At 43.1% G+C, this 25680-nt stretch overlaps 1 protein-coding gene across 7 annotated transcripts in view; it reads left to right on the top strand.

Moving 5' to 3' along the window:
• Positions 1–25680, top strand: part of PPARGC1A (PPARG coactivator 1 alpha) — a 608542-nt gene that overhangs the window by 489049 nt on the left and 93813 nt on the right. For 3 of the 7 annotated variants that reach the window (XM_060278952.2, XM_060278951.2, XM_088658461.1), the window contains one exon: positions 16048–16227. In XM_060278952.2, coding sequence (XP_060134935.2) covers positions 16048–16227 — 180 coding nt within the window. Of the gene's footprint in view, positions 1–8385; positions 8411–8469; positions 8884–16047; positions 16228–25680 lie in introns of those variants that run through there. The other 4 variants (XM_060278957.2, XM_060278955.2, XM_088658452.1 and 1 more) reach the window with 4 other exon arrangements.

The following is a 25680-nucleotide window of genomic DNA, read 5'->3' as shown; positions in this document are numbered from 1 at the left end:
TTGTAAACCGAGGTGCCACTGTATTGATACACTAAAATGACTGTTTCCTAGAACTACTGGTCAAAGAACGGACATGAGGGGAAGTGAGTGTGGACGTAATCCTAAGTGTCACATAGGATGTGGTGCAAGACTTAAGTTTTCTTGAGCCAGTTGGAAACACTGTGTTGTTGGCTTCAACATATACTTAAGTGAACAATTGCCAAGGAAGTCAAAAACAGCCACGTTTGACTTCAGAAGATGAAACTTAAAAAATTGGGGGGTGGGGTGGATTTTGTAGAAAGGAAGTTGAAAGGGAAAGTCAAGAGGTCAAATCTCTCCAGAATGCTGGAGGGCTATTCAAAACCACGGTAATAGAAGCTCAGCTCGAATGTATACTGCCGATCAGGAAAGGTTAACAAGCAGAGTCAGGGAAGCTATTGGAGGCAAAAAGGCTTCTTTTGGAAAATGAAAGTCTTGTCCAAATGAGGAGAACAAAAAGGAACACAAACTTTGGCAAAATAAATTTGAGAAAACAATAAGGCAGGCATAGGCAAACTCCGGCCTTCCAGATGTTTGGGACTACAATTCCCATCATCCCTAGCTAACAGGACCAGTGGTCAGGGGTGATGGGAATTGTAGTCCTAAACATCTGGAGGGCCAGAGTTTGCCTATGCCTGCAATAAGGGATGTGGGGGAAAATTGAGGGGTGTATCACTTTAAACATGAAGGCAAACAATAAGAAATTCTTTTAACTACATTTGAAGCAGGAAACCAGCTAGGGAGAAAACTGGACCTTTGGGTGACAAGGAAGAAGAAGGTGTGTTAAAGGAGGAGAATGAGATTACAAATCAGCTAAATGAATTATTTGCATCTGTCTTCAGTATGGAAGATGTAGGGGAGATGCTTGAACTTTCTCAGTAAGGGAATTTGAAGAACTGAGGCAAATAGTATTGACAAGAGACCACGTCCTAGGCCTTATTGATAAATTAACAACAAACTAATCACCGGGTCCAGATGGCAGCCATTCAACAGTTCAGAAATTGCTGATCTTCTAGCAAAAATATATAACTTATCCCTAAGATCAGATTCCATTCCTGAGGATTGGACAGTACCAATGCAACACCAATTTTTAAAGAGTGATTCAGGGGGACGCAAGAAATTACAGGTCAGTTAGCTTGGTATTCTTCTTTGAAAACTTGTGGAAAACATCATTAAAGGTAAATTCTCTGAGTATATAGAAGGCTAAGTCTTGCTGAAGAAGAACCAGTAAGGCTTCGGTGAAGGATAAATCTTGCCTGCCGTAACTGGGTGGATGGGTATTTAAATGGTGGTGCTAGCAAGTGCAAAGCGATGGTGGGGCAAGAAGCCTTACCTTCAAATGCATGCAAACGGGCTCTGAACCGTTGGTGACTGGTCACCAAAGAGATCTTGGAGTCGTGCGGAATAGCTTGATGAAAATGCCAACCTTGTGTGTGGCAGTTATGAAAGGGTGAATCCCATATTGGAGATTGTTAGGAGAGGGTTTGAAAATAAAACTGCAAATATCATGATGCTCATATACCACAGAAAGGATATGAGTTGCATCTGGAGTCTGCTACTCAAACCATTTGGTTTATGTTACAGCTTGAGATACTGGTGTAAGGGGGAGAAAATATTGCATGTGGCAGCCAGCAGCATTTTGTTTCTCCAATGCTGACAAACTGTGCAGGCAGCTTTATGCATCTCAGCCTGGCCAGCACTGCAAAGCACAGGCTCATGTTCTGCGTGAGTGGGAGGGAGTGCAAAGACGGTGGTTTGGCCAGAGGAGGTATGGTGCCTGGTTGTGCCTGACTGGGATGTGGGGGGCGGGAAGAGCTCAGAGACAGGGGTAGAAACGCATCACAACAGAAGGTCTGAGTAGAAAACTGAGACATGAAGATGGCAAGAGAGGAGCATTGCATTTTCCTTTTTTATTTTTTATTTTATACAAAATCTTTATTTCAAAATTTTAAAAATTACATCAAGTCTTCACAAACACAAACATAATGGAATGTACAAAACAAAACTGAAATCATATACCTCCAAATGATGTCTTAAAAGATGTTCTAAGTTCCACTAATAAATAGCACTTCCAACCTTTTCCATTATATCTGGGTTTTTTTTACTGTTGCTTCTCACAGGTTTCTTATTATTGATTTTGATTACTGTATTTCTTCACTTTTTTCCTTTTTGGTTCTTTATCTTTCCAGATATCATTCTAATTCTGCCAATAATGTATTGTTGTTTAGTCGTTTAGTCGTGTCCAACTCTTCGTGACCCCATGGACCATAGCATATCTTTTGATATTTTTTGGTTACCTATACCCCGCACCCAGCCCGTCAATTTCACTAGATGTAAATATTCAATCATTAGGGCTTGCCACTCTGTTATAGTTGGAAGTGTTTCATCTTTCCATTTCCTTGCGACAAGTACCCTAGCAGCAGTCAAGCTATACATCATGAGTGTTCTGGTTTCCTTTTTGAAGTTATCTGGTAATATGCCCAAGAGAAATATTTTTGGGTTTTTTCTTGAATGTTATCTTAAATAGTTTTTTAATGCATTGCATTTTCCAATAAAAAATTAATCAGTAAATATGCTCCATATAGGGCATCCATTTGTGCCAGGCACCCCCAAACTTTGGCCCTCCAGAAGTTTTGGACTACAATTCCCATCATCCCTGACCACTTGTCCAGTTAGCTAGGGATCATGGGAGTTGTAGTTCCAAAACATCTGGAGGGCCGCAGTTTGGGGATGCCTGATTTGTGCTAACCCAGCTTTTCAGTAAAGTTCTGCTGCCCTTTACTCACCATAGCAGAGCCTTATCTCTTGGCTCTAAGTGATGTCAGTAATCACTGTCCCCACATTTTCAAACTTTCTTCAAACTTTTTTCAATGTCGGTGGGAAACTTGCTTGTATCTATCTATATATATTAACAAAAAACAAAAAGCAGAAGCTGGAATTCTTTACCACTGCAAATGCTTTCTGGACTCTGGACTGTGTTGCAGTGTGTACTCGACATGAAACTCAAAAAATCATTGCCACCGTAATACAATCACCAGTTTTGTAACTACTGTATAGCGATTTTAAAGGTCCCTGCATGTGGGAGATATGCTGGCATTGGCTGGAGAAACAGGAGCTGGAGAGAAATTGACCTTAGCTGGATGGAAAAGACAGCAGCGGATATTTCCACACTAGCCTGTGAGTCATGTGAACATGGCAAGATCCCTTCTGTGTCAAATACAGCATGAGAAGGAGTAAGCTGCAATGATTTAATCAGGGACCTGCTTAATAAATGGGATAAAAATTGTTCTTTTCCCATTATTGGCTAAGTTCCTATAGTAGCTAGGCACTGCACAAAATAGTTTTTAAAACCCATGCCCCGACCTGAAAACTTATTGTATAGCAGGGAAAGTAAAGGCAGAGGTAAATTAAAAGAGCGACTGCCCCATTAGTTGGGTCTTTTACAAGTATGGAAATTCCTTTTGCTGTTCTTTTAATCGGATCGCCTATCATATTGCAGAGTTACATAAAAGCAACAGTGCCACCTCATGGACAGTTAAAGAACAAGTGCATAATGTACTGCAGTGTAGTCAAATGATGCTCAGTTAATTTTCATAGTCTTTTAGTGGCGAAGAAGCTGCTATCTGAAAGGAAGTAGGTCCTAATGGTTTCTGCAAGGGCACTGCAATGTGGAGTGGAAAAGCAGAGGGGCACAATAAGCCTTCCTTTCCCTGACACATGAATTGCTCTGTATACTTGTTCCTCACTGGTATCACAAGTGTTGGGACACTTCCAAAAACGTTTAGCTATGCCTGTATAAATGCTGCGCAGATTATTGACAGGATATTTCTGTTTATTGAAAGACCTAGTAGGCTCTGGAAAAGAGAGGCTGGGAAGTGGGAACAGAGAGGCGAGGCTGCAGAAATGTGCCTCGGAACAGCAAATAATTCAGCATTACAAACAACCTCCCTTTTGAAAGTTCTGAACTAGGGAGGCAGTTACTCTTGAAGTAAGAAACAGAGGAGCATTGTTATATGCTGTGTGCATTTAACTTTAATTTACAGCAATGTTTTAATACCACCCACATAAAAGTGAAGACTCCTAATCCCTAGGTAGATCTCCCCCTGGCAAGCACTCTGCTACTTCCATAAATTGACATTCTTACCCCTGTGTGTGTGTGTGTGTGTGTGTGTGTGTGTGTGTGTGTGTAGGTGTGTAGCCTGTATCTATTCTTGTTTATACATCAGGTTTTCCTCACATGCATTTTCATCACTCTGTGAGTCAAGATCAAGTAATGGTTTGTATGTATGAATGGGTCATCTCCAATAGAATATAAAATACGTACCACATACAGTGGAACCTCGGTTTATGAACACCTCGGTTTACGAATTTTCAGTTTACGAACGCCGCGGACCCATCTGGAACGGATTAATTCACTTTCCATTACTTTCAATGGGAAAGTTCGCTTCAGTTTATGAACGCTTCAGTTTATGAACAGACTTCCGGAACCAATTACACCCATGCTTCAGGTTAAGTACGGTTCAGGTTGAGTACTCCGCGGACCCGTCTGGAATGGATTAATCCACTTTCCATTACTTTCAATGGGAAATTTCGCTTCAGTTTATGAACGCTTCAGTTTATGAACAGACTTCCGGAACCAATTGTGTTCATAAACCAAGATACCACTGTACTGTACTGAACTTTCATATCAAAATGTAATGTTTTTAATGTGATTATATCTACCCCCGATCATTTTGTTCGCTGCTGTTGTGTAGATGTTTTATTGTTTTGCTTGTTTTTTAATGAGTTGTAAACTTACTGTTTTATTGACTAATTGCAAACTGCCTGGGGGTGTATGTAACTAATCCCGAAAGGCAGCTTAAAAATACATCAAACACATAAATGAGATTCACCCCAAAGAGGAGCTACTGCGCTGTAGTGGTTAGAATAGGGTATGTGAGAGAGACCAACCCTTTGGGGGGAATAAGCACATTTTCTAACTGGAGAAACTCTTAATCATAGAATTGCAGAGTTGCGGGGGACTCTGCAGATCATCTAGTCCAACCCCTTGAAAAGCAGGAATAGGCAGCTGTCCCATAGGGGAATCGAACTTCCTACCTTGGTGTGATCAGCACCATGCTCTAACCAACTGAGCTATGTGAGCTGTTGTGGGCTGTGCACTGGCATCACTTTTCTCTCTCATTCCCTCCATTCCTTCCTGCTTTTTATTATTAGATCTACAAGTGTTACAAACTACATTTAGGAAGTGTGATAAAGTAAAGGTAAAGGGACCCCTGACCATGAGGTCCAGTCGTGACCGACTCTGGGGTTGCGCGCTCATCTCGCATTATTGGCCGAGGGAGCCGGCGTATAGCTTCCAGGTCATGCGGCCAGCATGACAAAGCCACTTCTGGCGAACCAGAGCAGCACATGGAAACGCCGTTTACCTTCCCGCTGTAGCGGTTCCTATTTATCTACTTGCACTTTGACGTGCTTTCGAACTGCTAGGTTGGCAGGAGCTGGGACTGAGCAATGGGAGCTCACCCCGTCACGGGGATTCGAAACAACCGACCTTCTGATCGGCAAGCCCTAGGCTCAGTGGTTTAACCCACAGCGCCACCCGCATCCCAGGAAGTGTGATAGAAACTCCCTAATGAAGCTATTTATAGTAATCACTTATGAGCCAGGCAGTTGTTAAAAACCGGGGTGGGGGGGAGGAGGGGGAGGAGGGGGAAGCCTTTCTTTTGGAAACCCTTGCTGGAGTGAGTTCACCAATATTTATAGAAGTATAAGGTACTTTTTGATGTAAATTCTCATAAACTACTGCAGTTCTGTAGGCCTGTCTCAGTAGAAAAATTCCCCAATACTTTCAACCATTGTTCCATGTAGGAAGACTTCGAAATGCATGTGCCAGGAAAGCCCCCCCCCCCAAATCATTTCTGAACCGCTGCTTAAGTTCGTAGTTATCTATTTGTCAGTTAACTTGCTAATTTGACAGAAAAGCAGTGAGATGGAATTGTAGAAAATACAAACAATGCGGGCAGGTTGAAATATGCGTCTCCTTCCCTCTGCAGTCTAAGATGTTGCAGTATAAATATGATTCTATAAAAGGTGTGAATGGAACATAAACATAAAAGTGATGGATTTGGTACAGTCAGTGAACGCAATTATAAGTAGGTATAGCAGAAGACTATTTCATCAAGCATGGATCCACTGATTAATACAAATCTACTCCATTTCTGCCAGTCAGCCGCTGTACTTCACAGATGAGTTTTCTAAGGGCAGAGGTAAATAACCTTTGCCCCTTGTCCCAATAATTTGCTGTCATTCCCCCCCCAATTAAATTAGCATATATTTTGGAAGAAGTTCACTCTGTGGTTTTCTCTCTCTTCATGGTAAGAGCAAAATCGTACCATCCAATCCTTTATGAATGGCTTCTTTCAATTCGCGGTGCATTTTGCTTTAAAGAAATGAGTAAAATGCAATCTGTGGGTGATACACAACTTGGTTTTATTCAGAGAAGACTCATTGAAAGTAGTGGACATGAGTTCCTACTGAAGCCCATAGATTTCATTGGGTCTGTACCCTTTTTATCATTTAGGGGGTTTGGGGAGTGGGAGTTTGCTATGTAAAACAAAAGCAATCGGCTTTTTACATTGCCTAACTTCCTTTCTACATTTGTCAGCAAAGTGAGAGAGGCAAGAAATAGTTAAACATTTACTTGCAGCTTGATTCATATTTTGAATGGACGTAGAATCCTGGGGAAAATGACTGTTTCAAGAATCGCCGCTTCCTGTCTGTCAATTCAATTCTGCCTCTGGATAATAATTGTATTCATTTAGCATTTAGAATACTCAAATTTGCAAATGACAACCCAAATGAATATTTCATAACAAAGAGGCATGATCCATTATGGTAGTGTGACTCTAACTAGTAGCGCAGCATGACTGATCTCACATTTAGAATTTGTGTGAGAGGCTGTGGCACACGGCTAATTAAAAGTACAGCTTTTAATCTTTTTAAAAAAAACAAAGACAAGAAAAGAAATTTAAGACTCGGTTGGAGGGGGAAAGTCCTGTTTTTCCTGTTGTGGGAAAGGTGTGCTGGGTTTGTTGTGAGTTCGTTCCGTTGTGTTGTCATAAAACAGATGCACCTGTAAAAGTCTGGAAAGGGAAAACAGTCCTCGGAGTTGCCATCTGGGAGTATGTTTTGTGCCCTCCCAAGAAAACACATAGCCTAGGCCAGCAACAGGGTTAGTGTGCAGTTTGGTTTATACAAAAATATGCCCCAAGGCAACAGTGGAGAACTTCTCCTGATAATGGAATTTGTGCAAACAGCTATTCGAGTTGTTTGGGTTAAAAACAACAGCAGCAACAACCCACTAAGGTAGTTGTGTATCACAATATTGCTTTTTGAGGAGGATAAAACAGACACACAAAGGTTCAGGGGCTGCTTTCTTCCTTTCAGTTAATTCAGCCTGTGCGATTTAACATAGCGCAAATGTCGAAAAAGTTGTTTTAGAAATATTGATACTCTTAGTAGCAATGGGTTTTTTGTTTTTGTTTCTTTAAATCATGCTTAGGAGGTTCAGAGTGACCGAATGAGTCATAGAGGATCTATGGCTATCAGTAGCTGTTAGCTGTGATGGTTAAATGGAGTCTCCATGTATGATTGCAGTGCACCTGACCACCAAGGGGAAAAACAGTATGTACAGGAAGGCAGTGCGTTTCCAGAGCTGCCTTCCTACTCGAGAGTAAGCTTTTGTGGGAGTTGGGTTTCCCTAAACATGTACATGATTAGAGCTTTCTGCTTGAGGTATCCGGCTGGAAAGAGAATACGCCTACAGTTTCTTTTTTTCCCCTTTGCTTGCACAAATCTACAGCCCTGCAAATCGCTCAGCACCAACCTTCAAAAGTTTAGGATTTTAAAAGGCAAGCGGCCTCCAAATCAAGGCTCTTATTTCTGCCTTCTTCCAAACTTCGAAAACCAACAGCCTTTTGCTCCGTTTTCCTTGGTTTGGAAACGGAAAAAAAACCAGAATGAAAAAGCTTGGTGGACAAGAAGAGAAAGGATTATTTTTTTTTAAGCCCATGGCAAATGGAATGAGTTTATTGGATATCGGCACAGCACAGTTCTGGAGGTGTGGCACGGGTGTGTGTGTGTGTGTGTGTGTGTGTGTGTGTGTGTGTGTGTCGAGCGGGAGGGAATCTGCTTTTTAAAAAGATAAATAAATCCCAACCCCGCCGCCAGTGCAATGTTTTCGCCTGGGAGAGATGCGCGCGCGCGTATGTGTGTGTGTGTGTGCGCGCCCGCGCGCGTGTACACTGGGCTTGACTCCGCTCCAGCCTGGGTCTGCCTCTGAGCGTGACGTCACTTGGCTTTAGCACACAGCGGCACAAGAGCAGGCGGCTGGGTGAGTGACAGGCCAGCCTACTTTTTAATAGCTTTGTCATGTGACTGGAACAGTAGTAAGACAGGTGCCTTCGGTTCACTCTCAGTAAGGGGCTGCTTGGCTGCGCGCGAGTATATTTGCTCTCTCTATCTCTCTCCCTCTCTCGCCCTGGCTGTGGATTGTAGTTTCAAAGCTTTGCTGCCGTCATTCAGGAGCTGGATGGCGTGGGACATGTGCAATCAGGACTCTGTTTGGAGTGACATCGAGGTGAGCTTTTCGGGGACGGTGTCTCTCTCCCTTTTTTTGCGTGCAAATTCTCCCAGCTGGAGGGCTTCTTTCCTTGTATGCTGTTCTTTCTTTCCCTCTTTTTCCCCCTCCTCCCTTTTTATTTTCCGCTTCTGCTTTGAACCTTTTCCACCCCTCCCTTACCGGAAAGTAGCTAGAAGAAGAACCCTTTTGGAATGGAAGCAAGGGGGCATCTTATCTTTAATCCTGTAAGTTTTTCTTTTCTCTTAGCCTCCTCCCGCCCCCCCCCCCCGCCGGCTTTCTATTTTAAGATTACGCTCCGGTTCCTTGAGCAAATTTTTTTAAAAAGCAAGTGGCTCCTGTCATCGGGATCTCCTGCAGTTGGAAACTATTTTTATGTGCCTTTGGCTCCCTTTCCAGTCATATGCAATATTTATGCACAGAGATATTGATATGAATCGATGTCTGAAGTCTTTCCATGGGCATTTAGTGGCATCTGGTTTGGGGGGGGGGGAAGCTACCTCTTTTTCTGTGTGCGTGAGGCAGATAAAATGTTGTTGTTCACCTTTTAAAACTTGTTTTTTAAAAAAGTAGTTTTATTTTATATGGGGTTATCGGCTGCAGAGCAGAGATGTTTGTGCATGGAGAGAGACGAGCTTCATATTGGTTGCTGTGTTGTGGGAATGTGGCTTCTGCTCTGTACTGTGGTTTTTTGGGAAGAGATGCCCTGTCGCTTCTGCTGGAATGCTTGGGCTAAGGAGTCTTGTTCCTTTAGATGGTTCTGCGCCGCTGAGACAACAGGATGGAGCGTGAGAATAGAGTTTATGCAGGATCTCGCTGATGCTGCCTCCACTGCTTGAGTAAAAATAGATGGCAATACATCAAACTCGCAGCTTCTTCTGGCTACAATTCATAAAGGGGAGGGGGGAACGGAGGCAGGGGTGGGGGAAGAAAATAAGCAGCAAATTGGGAGTCTCTGGAGTATAGGAACAGAGGCTTGAGGGTGTCTAAATGCTTGCAATCAGGAAAAGCAAACCAAAATAAATATCCAAGTTCAAAATGGTGTAGTGTCTGAAAGTTCCTGCAACTTGGGGAAAACTTTCCCCCTCCCCAGTTATCCCAAAACAGAAGCCTCAAATGATAGCTACTTTTACAGGCCATTCCTTATGCATCTCCATTCAGTCTTTTGATGGGGATTCCAGGATTCCAGCCTTAAATGCTTCCTTTGGCAGGAGAGAAAGCTACTGGTGATTCCCTTCTCCGCAAACCCCCCCCCTTTAAAAAAAAACACTGAAGATGTTGTTTTAGTGCATGGACACATATTACAGTATTGGGTACAACCCTTTAATGCTTTCTACATATATGTATTCCTGGCAGGAAGCAAATATAATAGCATATTCCCATTATTACTAATAATTATCATCATCAAAAATCATGTTTAGAATATTTGCATCTGCCAACTTCTGTTTGCATATCGTAATTTTTCATCTCTTGTTTTGACTCAGTAAAGTGGAAGAGATATGGATAATTCATATGTCCTGTAGCTATTATGAGTCAAAGTGGTAAGCGAGTGACTTGCTGGCTCCAGAAGTCCTAATTTGTTTCTGAGCAGCTGGAAGCATCCAGTGGATTAGAATCAGAGATTGCCGTCTTGGTTTTTGTTGCACGGGTCTCGGCTGCTGCCGTGGCTTCGTTTTTTCCATCATGCATTATTCCTAACGCTGCTAGAAGCTTATTTGAGGAACCAATGTCTGTGGAAATGGCGATGATCTATTTTAATCACCAGTGTTCCTGCAGAAATTTCAGGCTGGTAACAAGAAAATATAATTTATGCCAGTGAGCCATTTATTTGCTTTTGGGCTTGGGTTCCTCTTCTTGTCGTTTTTACTTGTTTAGAGGAAGGGAAGGGGTCTGTGTGAGTTGTATCGCAGATAAGGTGGCTTCTTAGTTCCACCTTTCAAAGTGGCATGCGCTTTGACCCTATGTGCAGACAGTTTGGTTACTGGCTATAAACTCTTCCTGCTCCTCTGGGGAATCGCCTTTCCTCTTAAAAGTATCAAGTACTATAGGCAGCTCTCCCCCCCCTTCTTTTTTTTTTGAGGCCCTCCAAATTCACTTCTGATATAAAATACTTGAGATCCCCTTGCTCATAACCAGGCGATTCCCTGCTCTTTAATAAAGGCCTGTGCATCACAGCAGCTGATCAGCGTCCCACAGCGTTTCTCTGTTTAATGAAGGTAATGTACGACGAGGCTGCAAAGATTGATAAAGAGGATGCACATGGTGTATGTTTGCTTTAAGCATATAGTCCGTGTTTGGGATTTTCTCTCTCTCTCTCCTCCGTCTCCCTCCCTCGACTCTCTTTAACAACCTTGTTAAATACAGATTATTGTTTTCACTAATGCAATTTAAATGGCACACATCCAGCCTTACACCCCCCCCCACTCACACACACTGGCCATCATTTAGTTTTAAAAATTACCTTCGAAAAGCACACGAGCCTCCAAAAAGGTTAACGGAGAATGATGCTTAATTATGATGATTCATTATCATTGATGCAGTTACGCTAATTTATTGTTTGCTCTTTAACTAAGCGTTTGGAGGGTTGGGCGAGAATGATCTGGGGGCAAAAGAAAGGCACAACAATTAGCCTTTGTGTTTAGTGACTGCTTTATCCTCTTAAAGCTTATTACAGAACTAAGGGTATAGTTGTGTAATAACTGCCGTAAGCTGTTGGCTGTATTTTTTTTTTAAAAAAGGGGGTGGTGGAGAGACATTGCTTGTAAGGTGCACCTGTTAGAGATATATAGACAAACGCCAGATATCTGCGATGAGGACAGTCAGATGAGGACAGTTGCAGGACTCAGAGTGTTAAACCTGGCATCATTCAAAGGCCAAATATAAATTAATAACAGGAACACTTGCTACTAATGTGTCTCAGATTAGAAGTGTGGTGCCATATCTAGAAGCATTGATTTTATTATCCATAGCTGCCAAGTTATCCATTTTTTACAGGGATTTTCCCTTATGCTGAATAGGCTTCCTCGCGAGAAAAGTGAAAATTTGGCAGCTATGTATTATCAGGTCAACATTGGCAAGAGTCGGCGTACTTCACTTCAGATATTCCATTTGTTTTTTTAAAAAAAGTGACACTCCAGTCATTAGAGATAAATGAAAACTGCGAAAAGAAGACTTTCTTTGTTTTAACCCCCCCTCCCCCGCCCCAAATAGAAGAGTTATTTCTTATATTGCTTCAAAATGGCCACCGCAGGCCTTTTTGAAAAATGTGTACCTATTGAGAGAACCCATCCAGTTTTAACTAGGCAGTGCAGAGGGATGGTGGAGAGAATGAGAATCTATTTTTACAAATGAAAAGTAGTAAAGCGATCAGCACGGTACCTTGGAAGTCTGTGGCGTCAGTTTTAAGCCACTGACCTCCACAACACAAAACTGGGGGGGGGGGTGATGCTGAGAATCTACCTTTTCAGGCAAAGACCTAGATTATCCTTTAATGAGATCACAGATTTCATTTGGGCATCAAGAAAAGGTCATTTCTGCATTATAACATTTGCCAACTTTAGAGGGTGGGGGAGCTTTTTTTTCCCCCTAAGGGGGGGGCAGTTTTTATTGCCACTCTTGCTGTGCAGTTTTCTTTGTGTGTTCCTTCCACCTTTTCTTCAAGTTTGCCATATACTACATATGTGTGTGTATAACTCAGGTAGGCCTCGAACTGCTACAGCTTTGTACTCGTTCAAAGAATAGTAATAAATAACAGAGACTCTCCCTCCAGCCCTTAAGTTTCCTTTTCTATGCACCTTTTGTCTGATTCCCTGCATCGTCCTGCTTGACCAGTGAAAGTGGGATGGTAAATTGTAGCCTTTGCCAGCTGCTCCAAGTCTATTGACCCTGTTTCTCTATTCCAAAGCATGCCTTGCAATTAGGTTGCCCCACGTAAAGACAGAATATACAGTGCTGGAATTGCTCTTTCAGGGATTGCCTGTCAAATGTTTCAGGAAGTTTATTTTTCTGAAGTCCAACTTTAGCAAGAAGCCTGCACTTAGCTGTTGAAGTGTGACACGACATGCATTGAATTCCTATGTTTGCTGGGGGAAGGGTGCCTTGAGGTTACTGATAAATTCACCTTAATTGACCTCATTCGAGCAAGATTATAAATAAGGAAAACTATGCCATCTTTGAGGGTGATTGACAGGCCGTGGCATCTGAAATCCACATGCATTTTTCACAGGGGTTTTGGGCTGCTGCATTTGAAACAGATAAATCCAGGGAATGGAAAGTGGGAGGCTGGAAACCTTCATTCTTAAACTGACTACCTTTTGTCACCTTTTAACAACATAATTGGTAATTCATATGGGTGCCAACACAGGGGAGTTCCGGCTTATGCAGGAGAAAAAAATATAAAAGCTGAAGATACTATGGACACAATGCAGCAAAAGTTAAGCACTATAGAGTCACAACTAGTTCAGTTGCAAAGTTTAGCACCATGTTTAGTTTTGTGCCATTAAACTCTGTAGGATTTGTGTTTGTGGCTATGTAGTTAAAAACAAATTTTCACAAGGCTGGAGCTGTAGCCTTACCCACATTGTAACTGCTGTACAATTGTGGATACGTTGTAAAAAGACATGTATCTTCGGTTAGCCTGATATCTAAATTAAATGATGCTGAGATGTCTACAGAATATACGCTGCCTAAACGTATTAGTGGAATGTGCTATAATATTAGTAAAAGGTTTGCTTTGCAATGATTCTCCATATGTAACAGTTACCTAGCAAAACTTGCCAGAGCCAAATGTCAGTCCCTACAAGATCAGAATGGAAGTGATAAGAATATTTTAAAAATACAATTGCACGTTCAGGCATCTCTCTGAAACGGAGTTCTAACAGTTTAGCAATATGTTCTCAGAACAAGAATGAGTTTCATGCGTAGTGAAATCAATCCATGATCCCGGGGTAGATTTCAGCATAAACTATCAATATTGTAAAACCCAAAACAATTGAATCAATGAAATCATACATATGCCTTACATTGAGCCGTCACTGGTCCACCTTGCTCCTTCTTGTCCAGTTTGGTGGCCCCTCTCCAGGTCTCATACAGAGGTCTTTCCTAGCTCTCTGGACTCTTCATGTCAGGGAATGTATGTATGCAGCACATACACACTACAACCGAGCTATGGGCTAGGTAACATTAAACATCCTTTTCCACACTGCAGCTCAAACACGGGCTGTTGATTCCATGTTGCAGAAGTTGTGCTACTGTCATCTCATGGTTGCTCCTGCATAATCCCAGTGACATTTGCAACTGTCACGCACTAAGACAACATACAGTGACAACTACACTAGGCTCCAGTGGCAATGCTTTCCCTTGTATGGTAAATAATGGCACCATGTTCATTTAACAGAAGATGCGTACATTGCTGGAAGTGTTGCGGGCGCAACCGTTAGATTAGATCTGATAGCCAGCACCACTTCAAGTAATGTATGACACAGCCATTGCAGGATTGGCTGGCCCAGCTATTGGACAAATGGGATACATGCCACAGGATCCTATCCTGCATAGGACACCCTGGTGTTCTTAGTATCATTGCCAGGACACATAGCTACTCAGTCCTGGCCAGGACTAGCTGGATTACCATAGCAACAAAAATGATTGCTTGAGATGGTAATGGTTCTAGGGGTGTTGAAGAAGCTGTTTGCAACCCCTACATTGTCCCTTACCACATGGCAAGAAGCCAGTTCATATTTTTTTGGAGCGGGGGAGCAAAGGGGCAAATGCAGTTCACAGCAAATGTACAGGCCCACTCGTGGATACATCCATGATCAAAATTTCAGAAGAAGTGGTGCATTTTAGAAATCTTTTTGAGGTTGATTATGTGAATATGGGGTGCACATACAGGCCTCTCTAAATAGTGCCCTGTTTGCATTTCAATAATCCTGGATGCAGAACACTCTCTAGACTTAGTGTGAATAAGTAGCTGTATGTCCCAGAAGGAAAGAGGCATATCAATGGTGTGCAATGGGTGTGGATCTAGTAGAGGTAGGAGTTCAAATAATGGAGGGGAAAGGTGTCATCCTTGCTTGCAGGCTTGCAAATGGGCAAGGCGGAGTTGGGTTGCCATCTCCCAAACCTGGGGGTAGTCTTATTAGTCTCATTGTCATTTCCCTATTCTGGTTCTCAGTCCTCAAAAGAGGACGACCTACCTCCCAAGACTGTTGTGAAGATGAGGCTATGTTTTTCCTATCTCTGGCATGGGATACACTATGAAAAGCCAATTAGTGGTGCTGTTAAGTTTGGCCTGTGAATTGCAGGATGTTAGCCAATGAGACTGTGCTCGTAGCCGGAAAGCGAAGCTATAGATTGGGAGACTCCATAAATGGAATGTGACATTTATAGATATTTGGTCATTACTTGGCAGGTGCCTGGCTTTTTTTGTGTGTGTCATGAGAAATATTTCAAAATCTGCTTATTATGAGGCTGTTGTAGCTTAGCTTATAGTAGTTTACCCAGAGTTTTGTTACGGCTAATAATTCTGGAACCATTTGGCAGGTTGATGTGTGAGAGGCCAACAGAGATGGGTAATTTCACGTTGCTGTCTTTCCTGCTGGTTTTTGCATCATGGTTTCTGCTGCGGATTCTACGATTTCTGGGCCTTCCGTATGCTAAGTCCAGAGCTTGCTGGAATGGCATGTCTGCTGCTGGAAATGGCAGCCCCAGATCTCTCCTCCTTTCCTGGTGGATACTGTATGTAGTTTAAAGAGGAACAAATGCATGACAGCCAGCTCCTTGCTCTCTTCATTGCCTTCCTTGTATAGGGGTGGGGAACCTCAGAATTCAACATGTTTACTCCTAGGTAAGTCCAACTGAATTCCATGGGGCTTACCTCCGAGCCAACATCCGTAGCATGGCCCTGTCAGTGTGCAATGTTATACCTTAAGAATAAACTAGGAGTTACCAAGGGAGAGAGGCACGGGTTTACTATTTTCGGTTGCTGCTGTGAATCTTCTAATACAGTAATGCCTCATTCTGGCTTAACTGAGAGATCAGAAATCGTGGCCTCCCCTCTTTGCTTTTTAAACGACTTCTGCACTGGGGGCTGTGAATAAAGAGACAGTGGCTGTTCCCAGCGCGCAGGGGGGGGGATGGTTTAGAAGGCAAAGGTCAGCCTTTCTCCAACAAGCAAGCCGGCACACACACGAACACGCTCTGTTGCTCACCTGTGCCAAGCTCCTTGATACAAGTCAGCATTTTCTCCCCCAAAATGGAGTTAACTCCAGTGACCTGCTGGGTGGTATAAGTGAGTTAACGGAGATATAATTCTTCTCATGTGCTGCTGTTCTTCACAGTTTCCTCTAATTAATGAAAGCATTTCTGTATCTTTCCTTCCCCTCTTTTTTCAGTGTGCTGCTCTGGTTGGTGAAGACCAGCCTCTTTGCCCAGATCTTCCAGAACTTGACCTCTCTGAATTAGATGTGAATGACTTGGATGCCGACAGCTTTCTGGGAGGGCTCAAGTGGTACAGTGACCAATCGGAAATCATTTCCAATCAGTATGCCAATGAGTCATCAAACATATTTGAGGTAAGGAAAAGCTGTGCCATGTAAGCATCTCTTTTTTTTAATGACACGGATGGTGGTCTTTATCTGCTCTGATTTCTAATGTTTTCAAGCTGCAGTGCTTGCAGCTATTTTTCCCGATTCCTTGGATATGGCTTCGGATTAGTGGGCACTAATCCTGTAAGGAAATGGCAAAAATACCAAGATATTTAGGTGCCAGTATGAGTATTTCAAATGCCCAAACCAAGGGTCTTAGGGATGACATTTTGGATTTCTAAAATTCTGGATCACTGGATTGAAGCTGGGGAATAACTCAGGGGTGAAATTTTGTGGCTTAGGGGTGGAGCCAGAACGGAATCTGGCATATTTTGGCAAAATGCTGGCAAAGTCTAGGAGGCGATTGTCAGAGTAGGACAAAAGGGGAAGTTTTCTGACCCTGCTAGTGGTGGTATATTGGTTTTGTTTATCAGACTGGTAAAACACTGGTTGGATGGCAACTCTAGGGTGAAATGCAGATCAGGAGTGCTTGAGCTGCAAAGTTTGTTTACAAGGCTGTTCAGGGGGCCAGGGTGTAGCCCTGCCTAGATCCTGTCTGCCCCCACCCCATGAAGTTAACCTGAGCATGAAATTGCAGCACATTCAGCAACACAGTATACAACAGTCCTGCCAGCTATTCCCTAACAGCACCCACTGACTCCCACAAATCGTGGAGTGCTGTATTGGCAAAGAAGGAGCAAACAGAAGTGTGTGGCAAGTGGGCACCCTCTCGCATTGTCACCCTGCCTCACAGATGCAGTAGGCCTGCTGTGGTGACTTCAAGCACTCGAGCATCTGTGGTGAAGGCGGGAAGAGTACAGAAGTCAATATGCCCTGTGGATCTACAAACATTGCCAATCAACACTCCTTTGACTGGCCAATTCCCAGATGGAGGACCTAGAAAGCTTGTAGTTTTATCGTTAGGAGGTTCGCCAAGGGAACCCACGGGCCACCTTCCCCATGATTACCCTCCCTTCCTGTTTTTTGTTCTTTCACTGGCAGAATTATGTCAGAAGCAGAGCTATGCCAGCATAAAATAATATGGGTAGGAGACCTGGATCTACGTAAATCCAAAAGCAGAGGTAGAGTTGGAGCTGTTAATTTTGAAAGTTCCCCACCACCCCTTTTTTCTGCATTCTGGTGCAACTAGTCATGTGGAAATTCCTCCACCTTCTTTATAAAAATTGCAACCAGCACCGGAGTAGCATGTTCTATATCATCTGGCAGTGCGACGTGAAATAGACAAATTTTATTTATTTGCTTGAAACACTTTCTGTCCTGCTCTTTGGCCAAAAAAGGCTCCCAGAGCAGCTTCCATGCAATTAATAAAAATGAGACAGCCCCTGCCTGCGAGCTTTTCATTTGTGTCTTTGTCTTTTAGACTGTAAAAGACACAGGGGGAAAAGAAGAAAACTGGAAAACTCAGACAGCAGTTCTGGGTTACATAATAGTTCTTATGACCAGCTAGAATGGAAACAGTTTAGGGAGGGGAAGGATCCATATGGAACTAGCCTTGCAGGAGATGCAATGGACTGCTCCTGCTTCTCATCTTTCCCTCTGCCGCCGACTGATGGAAGGGCTGCTGCCAGGTGAGAAGCCAGATGGAGAAGGTCTTTCAGCAGAGCCAATGGAGTCGTCCTGCTTCCACCCGCATACCTCTACGACTAAACAAAGAAAAGCAAGCCCGATATGAACCAATGGAGTTAAGACCCTCTTTTTGGGTGGGGTGGGGTGGGAAGAAAACAAATCCCAGGTCAAAGAACCCCAATGTCATTCCATGTCATGGTACTGTTGGCGTATTGCTCATTCAGTGGCGTGGTGGTCTGTTCCTGAGCTGGTGGGCATTGTCTTGGGTATATGTTGAGGACCTATCGTTTTCCTGACTGATTTCAATCATCCTTTGATCTAGTTAAGAAGAGGGGTAGACTTTAGTTCTTTTGGCAAATCCTTACCTGGTGGCTGGGGTTACAGGGCTTCCAAAAATCTCCAAGACTTGTTAGAATGGCTTCCCAGAGGCTGGCTAAATGGGTTCCTGATTTTTTTGGGGGGGGGGTTGTCAAAGCCTTGCCTGCACCCTGGAATGCGGAAATGGCTTATTTGGTTGACATGATGTTTTCTAGGGACTCTTTGATGCTGACTAGGGCATCAGTGGAGAAAGACTCAGGTTAATGCAATAGGACAGGATGTAGAACCTGCTTTGGAGCCGCCTTTGTCACCCTGCCTGCAACATGGTATGTGTTTCCCCACCATTCTTGTGTCGGTACAGTGCTGGCCAGTGGAGGCTTTCTGGGTGGTGATGGGACTTATATATTATTGCAACCAAGGTGTGCCATTGGTAGCCAGTTTGCAAAGTGCTTCGCAGATTGTTTGCATTTTGACTTTACATTAATTGCAGATAGGGTTCTGGATGTTCTTGCGCTGGTCACTTCCAATTTCTGCAGCCTGAGGATGTGGACACGTTGTCTGGTGTGTGTTTGCCTCTCCTGGCTGTGGGGTCCTGGCAAGTGGAGATTGTTTGTGCCCCCTTGAAGAAAGGGGAATTCCCTGTGGCTTTGGGAGTGGTTGTGGCAGGCGCCCTTCAGATTCCACTGAGAACTTTTGCCCAGTCTCTGAAGTGTTGTCTTTTGGCAAAGTGATCCAGTGTGTGGCAGCCCAACTTCAAGCCTTCATTGCTAACTATGATCATCTAGGATCCTGTATCAGTCTGGTTTATAACCTGTTTGCAACAGATGTTTGTGCTGCACTTGGTAGTTGACCTCCATTGTAAGATGATAATGGAATACATCATGGTCCTCTCTATGGCATTCAGTATCATGAACCATGGTATCCTTCTAATCTACCTTGCTGATTTGCGACTAGGGAGTCTCTCTCTCTCTCTCTCTCTCTCTCTCTCTCTCTCTCTCTCTCTCTCTCTCTCTCTCTCTCTCTCTCTCTCTCTCTTTTCTGGTCTCACTTTTCTGGCCCCAACCTGGTGGAACGCTCTGTTGCAATATACCAGGGCCCTGCAGGATCTGACATCTTTCCACAGCGCCTGCAAGATGGAGCTGTTCCGCCAGGCCTTTGGTCCGGGCCCAGTCTGGCCACCTTCCTTCTTTCCTCTTTCTATGGGACCCTGTATGTAAGTGGCCTCTTGGCTCCTTCTGTCAGCCCACATGGGACCAGCACAGGTGGCTGGGCCTGGTGAACATTTAATATTCCTTACCCCTACGGTTGTGATTCGTGGGTTCCCACCTAATTTTATTTTGATTTTAAATGTGATTTTGAACTGTATTTTAATCAATTGTTTGATTTTGTGTTTTTAATGTATTATACATTTGGTGTTAGCCACCCTGAGGGGAGGGTGGGGTATTATTATTATTATTATGGAGCATAGGTCTTGGAAGGTGGTACTCAAACTGTTGCTCTACCCTGTAGTCATTGCTGCAAGGCAGGCATCCCCAAACTTCGGCCCTCCAGATGTTTTGGACTACAGTTCCCATCTTCCCCGACCACTGTTCCTGTTAGCTAGGGATCATGGGAGTTGTAGGCCAAAACATCTGGAGGCCAAAACTGGGGTGCAGTTTGGGGTGCCTGCTGTAAGGCTTCACCTTGCATCTTTTGCTATTTAACGGCTATGCAGAACCAGGAGGTGAGATAATCTGTGGCTTTTTGGTACCATTGATGGCGCCTAGTTCTATTTCTGCTTTTCATCAAGTACCATGGTGACAGGGAGAGGGTTGCAAATGAGTGTTTGGAATTAGAAGCGGTTTGCTGGATGTGGCGAAGAGGTATTCCTGGTTAGGATGCCAGGTGGTCCAGGAACAAGCATACAACCTTTCCTAGGTGGGGTTGCATTCTGTCAACCTCAACTAGCATGGGCAATGGTCAGGGATATTGGGACTTGTAGGCCAGGAACTTTGAGAGGGCAATAGATTCCCCACCCCTTGTTCTAAAGTAAATATTTTTTTGTCCCTCCTACTTAGGTAGGGCTGGGTGAAGAACCCCCGCCCCACAAACTTTGCAACCTTTTTTTGTGGGCTGTGATGCTGGGGTTCCCTTTGGTTAGTTTTGTTGTTGTTGGGGGAGGCTGTGGACATGGGGAAGTTTGCCCATTGTGATGAGTGAGAAGGGGAGGTGTAGCTATGGTTTCCCTGCATAATATGGACAACCCTGATTTTTCCACTGCTGTGCTGGGACCCACAGGAATAGCGGCAGCTTGCTTTAGCTCCCTTGGCCCTTTAGAAGTAAAACTCGGCTAAAGTCTTGGGTCTATTTTTAACACCTCGTATTGAGTCAACTTGAATTAATTTATACGGAGACAACTGAAAAATGATGATTTATTATATTATTATATTTTATTTTATTTAGTAATCTGCATGTCATTTGAGTTTATATTTTATTTGATGATCACTGGAGATGCCTATTTAACTATACAGAATTGGGAGTGCAGTACTAGAGAATAACACTTAAAGAAATCTGAGATAGAGATAAGTGGAAGTCTTTTGTGGGAGAAGTATAGGTAGGGGATCGGGATTACGGAACTGTCTGATAGGATATAGTTACAGGTAGGTAGCCGTGTTGGTCTGAGTCAAAGCAAAATAAAAAAATTCCTTCAGTAGCACCTTAAAGACTAACTAAGTTTTTATTTTGGTATGAGCTTTCGTGTGCATGCACACTTCGTCAGATACACTGAAACAGAATCCACCAAACCCTTATGTATATTCAGAGGGTGGGGGTGATGGGAATGGGTGATGGGCTGATGGGAGTGGTAAACCTGTAGATGGCTGTTAACGACTGCTGATGACTGCAATTGGTCCTGGGGGGAAAAGCAAGGGCTGAGGCACCCTGATAGGATATAGTTGTTGTTTCTTTGGGTACGAATGACGAGTCGAATGTATGCTTTCTCCCCCCCCCTTTTTTTCCTTTTTTCTTTTTTTCTCTTTTTTCATTCTTTATTGTTTATGCACCATTGGTAATTTTTATGTTTATGAATATTATGATTATTAATATTCATATTACATTATGAAGTTATAGATTATTTTATTATTATTTCTATATTATTTTGTATATTATTTTGTATATTATTATTTTTATATTATTGTTTGTTTGGTATGCTTGTGTTTTTTGAACATGTGTTGAATGTATTTTAACCCAGATTTAAATAAAGCTTATTTTAAAATTAAAAAAGGAAAAATAGAAGAAGTAAAACTCGGCTACCTTTTGGGAAGCATTTTGTTCCCCATTCCCAAATTTGTGCCTTAATGATACTTTGGCTGTGTGAGTGAGAGAGAAGGGGCAGGGAGAGAATGGCAGCTCAGCGAGGTGTTCAAATGAAGGGATGTGTCCGTTCCTGTATTGCTTATTCTGGTTGCCTTCCTGATCAGTTGATTCCTTTCTTTTCTGACCCAGGAGGCAAGATGCTGCAGCCTCAGCAATTTTGGGCATATGCTCCCTCCAAATTGTTCCTCCAGCAAATATTAGGGGGCTGGCAAGCAAATTCCCTTTCGGCTGGGGTGAAATCTCTATGTGCCTTGCTTGTGCCACGTTACCATCAGTATGTGGCAAAGCTGTTTTGAAAGAATCCCTTATTTATTCAAAATAATTTATATCCTGATCTTCCTCCCTCAGGAGTCCAGAGCAGTGTACACTAAACACAGCAAAACTATATAAAAAACAGTAGCACAACAATAAAACGAAGAGCAGCCAAAATCTCCATATGGACTCAAACTAATTTAAAAAATTGTGTGTGTGTGTGTGTGTGTGTGTGTGTGTGTGTGTGTGTAAGTAATTGACTTAAGCACAAGCACTGAAAGAGCCAAATGAATATCCACTGGAGGTGGAGGGGGCACTACTGGAAAGTCCCTCTTGGACATTGTCACCTTATAAATACCTGAAGCCCTTTCGGTGGTTTCCAGACTTCCTAAATTCAGGATGTTGTGCTGTGTGTGTGTGTGTGTGTGTGTGTCCAGGACTTGAAGCAGGAAGTCTTTGATCTGATGCTGAGGCTGTATTTTGCTCATCCCTCAGAGCCCTCATTAAACGCCGAGGGAGTTATTGACTTTCTGTTAGGGTTCTGATGAAAATTGGGACCCTTGAAGTGGATCAAAGCAGAGGTGAATCTAGAAGTGGCTCTTCTATGCAAACCTCTGGATTCTGTTGGATCAAAGGTAAAGGTAAAGGACCCCTGGACTGTTAAGTCCAGTCAAAGGCGACTATGGGGGTGTCGCGCTCATCTCGCTTTCAGGCTGAAGGAGCCAGCGTTTGTCCACAGACAGCTTTCCAGGTCATGTGGCCAGAATGACCAAACCGTTTCTGGTGCAATGGGATACTGTGATGGAAAACAGAGTGCCGTTTACCTTCCTGCCACAATGGTACCTATTTATCTACTTGCACTGGCATGCTTTTGAACTGTTAGGTTGGCAGGAGCTGGGACAGAGCAACGGGAGCTCACTCCGTCTGGGGGATTTGAACTGCCGACCTTCTAATTGGCAAGCCCAAGAGGCTCAGAGGTTTAGACCACAGTGATGACCATATTGCCTCCACAGAACCAATCTATGCAGGCAGGTGAATCACGTGGTAATACTCGCACCATTTTTGATTGCAGAACAGCGATCACTTGTTTGAGGTTTTGGGACTTGTCTACCCCCCCCATTGCAATCTAACACCACCCTGCGTAGGTTGATATTTTTTTGGGGGGGGGGGAGTTTTATTTTTTAAAGCAACCCAACCCTGATCAAATTTGCATGCTGCTTCAAAGTTAAAAGTGCAACAAAAACCATTGGGAGGTGCAATCATAGATGGCTTGCATCATAATGCACTTTGGCACCTCGGCTAAGCAGACTGATCCCACTCGGCTCCCATCCGTTCTCCCAAAGCATCAGCTCTCCAAAAGCAAACAGCATGCCTTTGGGAAGCCCCCTCCCCCTCCCTCAGCCCCTGCTTGCCTCCTCCTTATTGCCAGTCAGCTGTGAAGCTCCCACTTTCCTTCTTTCTCCATGCCAAGCTTTCCCTCTCACAGCACCTCCTTGGGATGGGAGCTGTGTCCAGAAGCTCATTGCTGCTGGTAGAGTGCAATTGGATTTACTTCCCGGTAAGTGTGATTACAGTTTCAGACTTAATCTTCTTCTAACGATTAAGAGTCTGGCCAAAGAACCTTTTTTTTTTTTTTTTACTGTTGAGCAAGGGAAAAGTTCAGCCATTCCCGAAAGGTTCTGTTTAGGAATTGGGTGCATATGGGAAATCGAGCAGCCAACATGAAGCGATGTGTGTGTTCTTGACCACCAGGTTTATCCTCTATCTAGCGCCTTGTGACGTACACTGTCACTGTTTTGCCAGCTTTTCTTTTAAATTAAGGTACAATTAAGCCTTGTCATTTCATTAGAGAAATTTATAGAGATGGATGTATGCAGTAGCTACGCAAGCTACTACTGTTCGTGTCTTTGAACAGAGATGCATATTCTGTATTCTCATACTTGGCAGATTTAGATTGCGGGAGTGGGGGAATCAAATGCTTCAAAGCTCCTACTTTTTTTTTTTTTTAAAAAAACTACTTCTGCATAATTGAAAGAGGGATTTACCTTGACATGCTTCTAAATGGAGTGAATCCTCTATTTTAAAAATTATGTCCTATTTTAAATTTACATAAATACCATGTAAACATTATCTGTCTCAAACTTAAGGCCATCAGAATTACCAATACACCTGTTCTGTACTGATTCTAATACAAGACAGACAGTGCCCAGATTTGTTTAAAAGTCATATTGGCTGGGTTATAATTGTTCCTACCTAGCAGTTTTGTGCATGACTATTATCTTCCAGAACCTCTGCTTGAAGATATGAGCGAATAAAAGTATTTGATGGATCAGCTTACTGCAGGAAGGCATCTTTGTTTAGCCATAGAACATGACCACCATTTTGTAAAAAAACAAAACAAAACAAAACCTACCAAGAATATAGCAGAATATCCTGTCTCTGTATCACCATAAGTAGTGGAGTCCAAGCGGAGCCAAGTGGAGTCCACTATAGAAATCAAAACAGTATTTTAAAATGTTTGCCATTGTATAAAACAACAATATATGAAATACTGATAAATGTAGGTCATACAAAATCTGGCCATATCATTGCATAATGCCAAACAACATTCTAAATTGCCTCTGACATTGGAGGAATCCAAGTCATGTTATTTATTGATGATCTATTTATTTTATTTAACAAATTTATATACTACTTGGTGGTAGAGAAAACCCTCAAAGCAGTTTACAAGGAAGATAAAACCATGAAATAATCATGAAACGTTTTACAACCATAATTTAAAACGTACAAGAGCTTAGAACGGCAATAGAATAGACTAAAACAAATTACAAATTCCTACAGACTCTCTGGGTAAGCTTGTCTAAATCAGAATGTCTTCAGCAGGCACCGAACAGAGTATAGTGAGGGCACCTGCCTGATATCAATTTTAACGTTTAACATAACATTGATGATCATGATAATACACACTGCCTACGGTCTGAAGTGTTTGACTCGCAGCAACTGATACATTGTGCAAGTCTGCTGGTCATCCAGTTTGGTTCCAAGAGTGGAATTTGCCTGTTAAAAAGTAGAGAGGCTACATTTTTTTCTCCACAATGTGTGGGTTTGTTGAGCTGTAGCTGTTTCTGTCCAGTGTGGATTGTGAAATATTGCTTGAAGCACTGGTAGATACTTTGCATCCTATTTGAGGCAAAACAAGCACACATTCTTCTTTGCCCTCGTGCAGGTAACTCCAGAGCCAACAGTTTATACGTTCCTGCCTCACCTCTGAATTTGTGACCAGACAGGGTTAGTTTGATCTGGCATGGATATTAGAGAAACAGGATGATATTCCTCTAGATTCTGGCCACATGCTCTAAGGTCTCTCAAGATTTGATAACTTGGCTAACTTTTGGAGGACTGAAGGAAGGAAAATAAACCAACAGCTCTCTTAAAACACAAGTTTATGTATGGCTGCCGGTGATGCTGTAAGTTGCATTCCCCGCTCCGATCTTCACAATTTCCCTCCATGTTTTCTTTGTCTTAACACTTTCACTGCATGCAGGTAAAAAAAGGTAAAGGTAAAGGTCCCCTGGACGGTTACATCCAGTCAAAGGCATCTATGGGGTTGCGGTGCTCATCTCACTTTCAGGCCAAGGGGGCTGGCATTTGTCCACAGACAGCTTTCCGGGTCATGTGGACTAAACTGCTTCTGGCCTGGCACAACGGAACACCGTAACAGAAGCCAGAGCGCACGGAAATGCCGTTTACCTTCCCACCACAGCAGTGCCTGTTTATTGACTTGCACTGGCATGCTTTCGAACTGCTAGGTTGGCAGAAGCTGGGACAGAGCAACAGGAGCTCACCCCGTCACATGAATTCCAACTGCCGACCTTCCAATTGGCAAGTCCAAGAGGCTCAGTGGTTTACACAGCGCCACCTTTCCATGTA

The sequence above is a fragment of the Zootoca vivipara genome, chromosome Z1, assembly GCF_965207765.1.
Source record: "Zootoca vivipara chromosome Z1, rZooViv2.hap1.1, whole genome shotgun sequence".
Classification (NCBI taxonomy): Eukaryota; Metazoa; Chordata; class Lepidosauria; order Squamata; family Lacertidae; genus Zootoca; species Zootoca vivipara.
The sequence above is the reverse complement of the archived record's forward strand: the minus strand, read 5'-3'. Positions and strand labels throughout refer to the sequence as shown.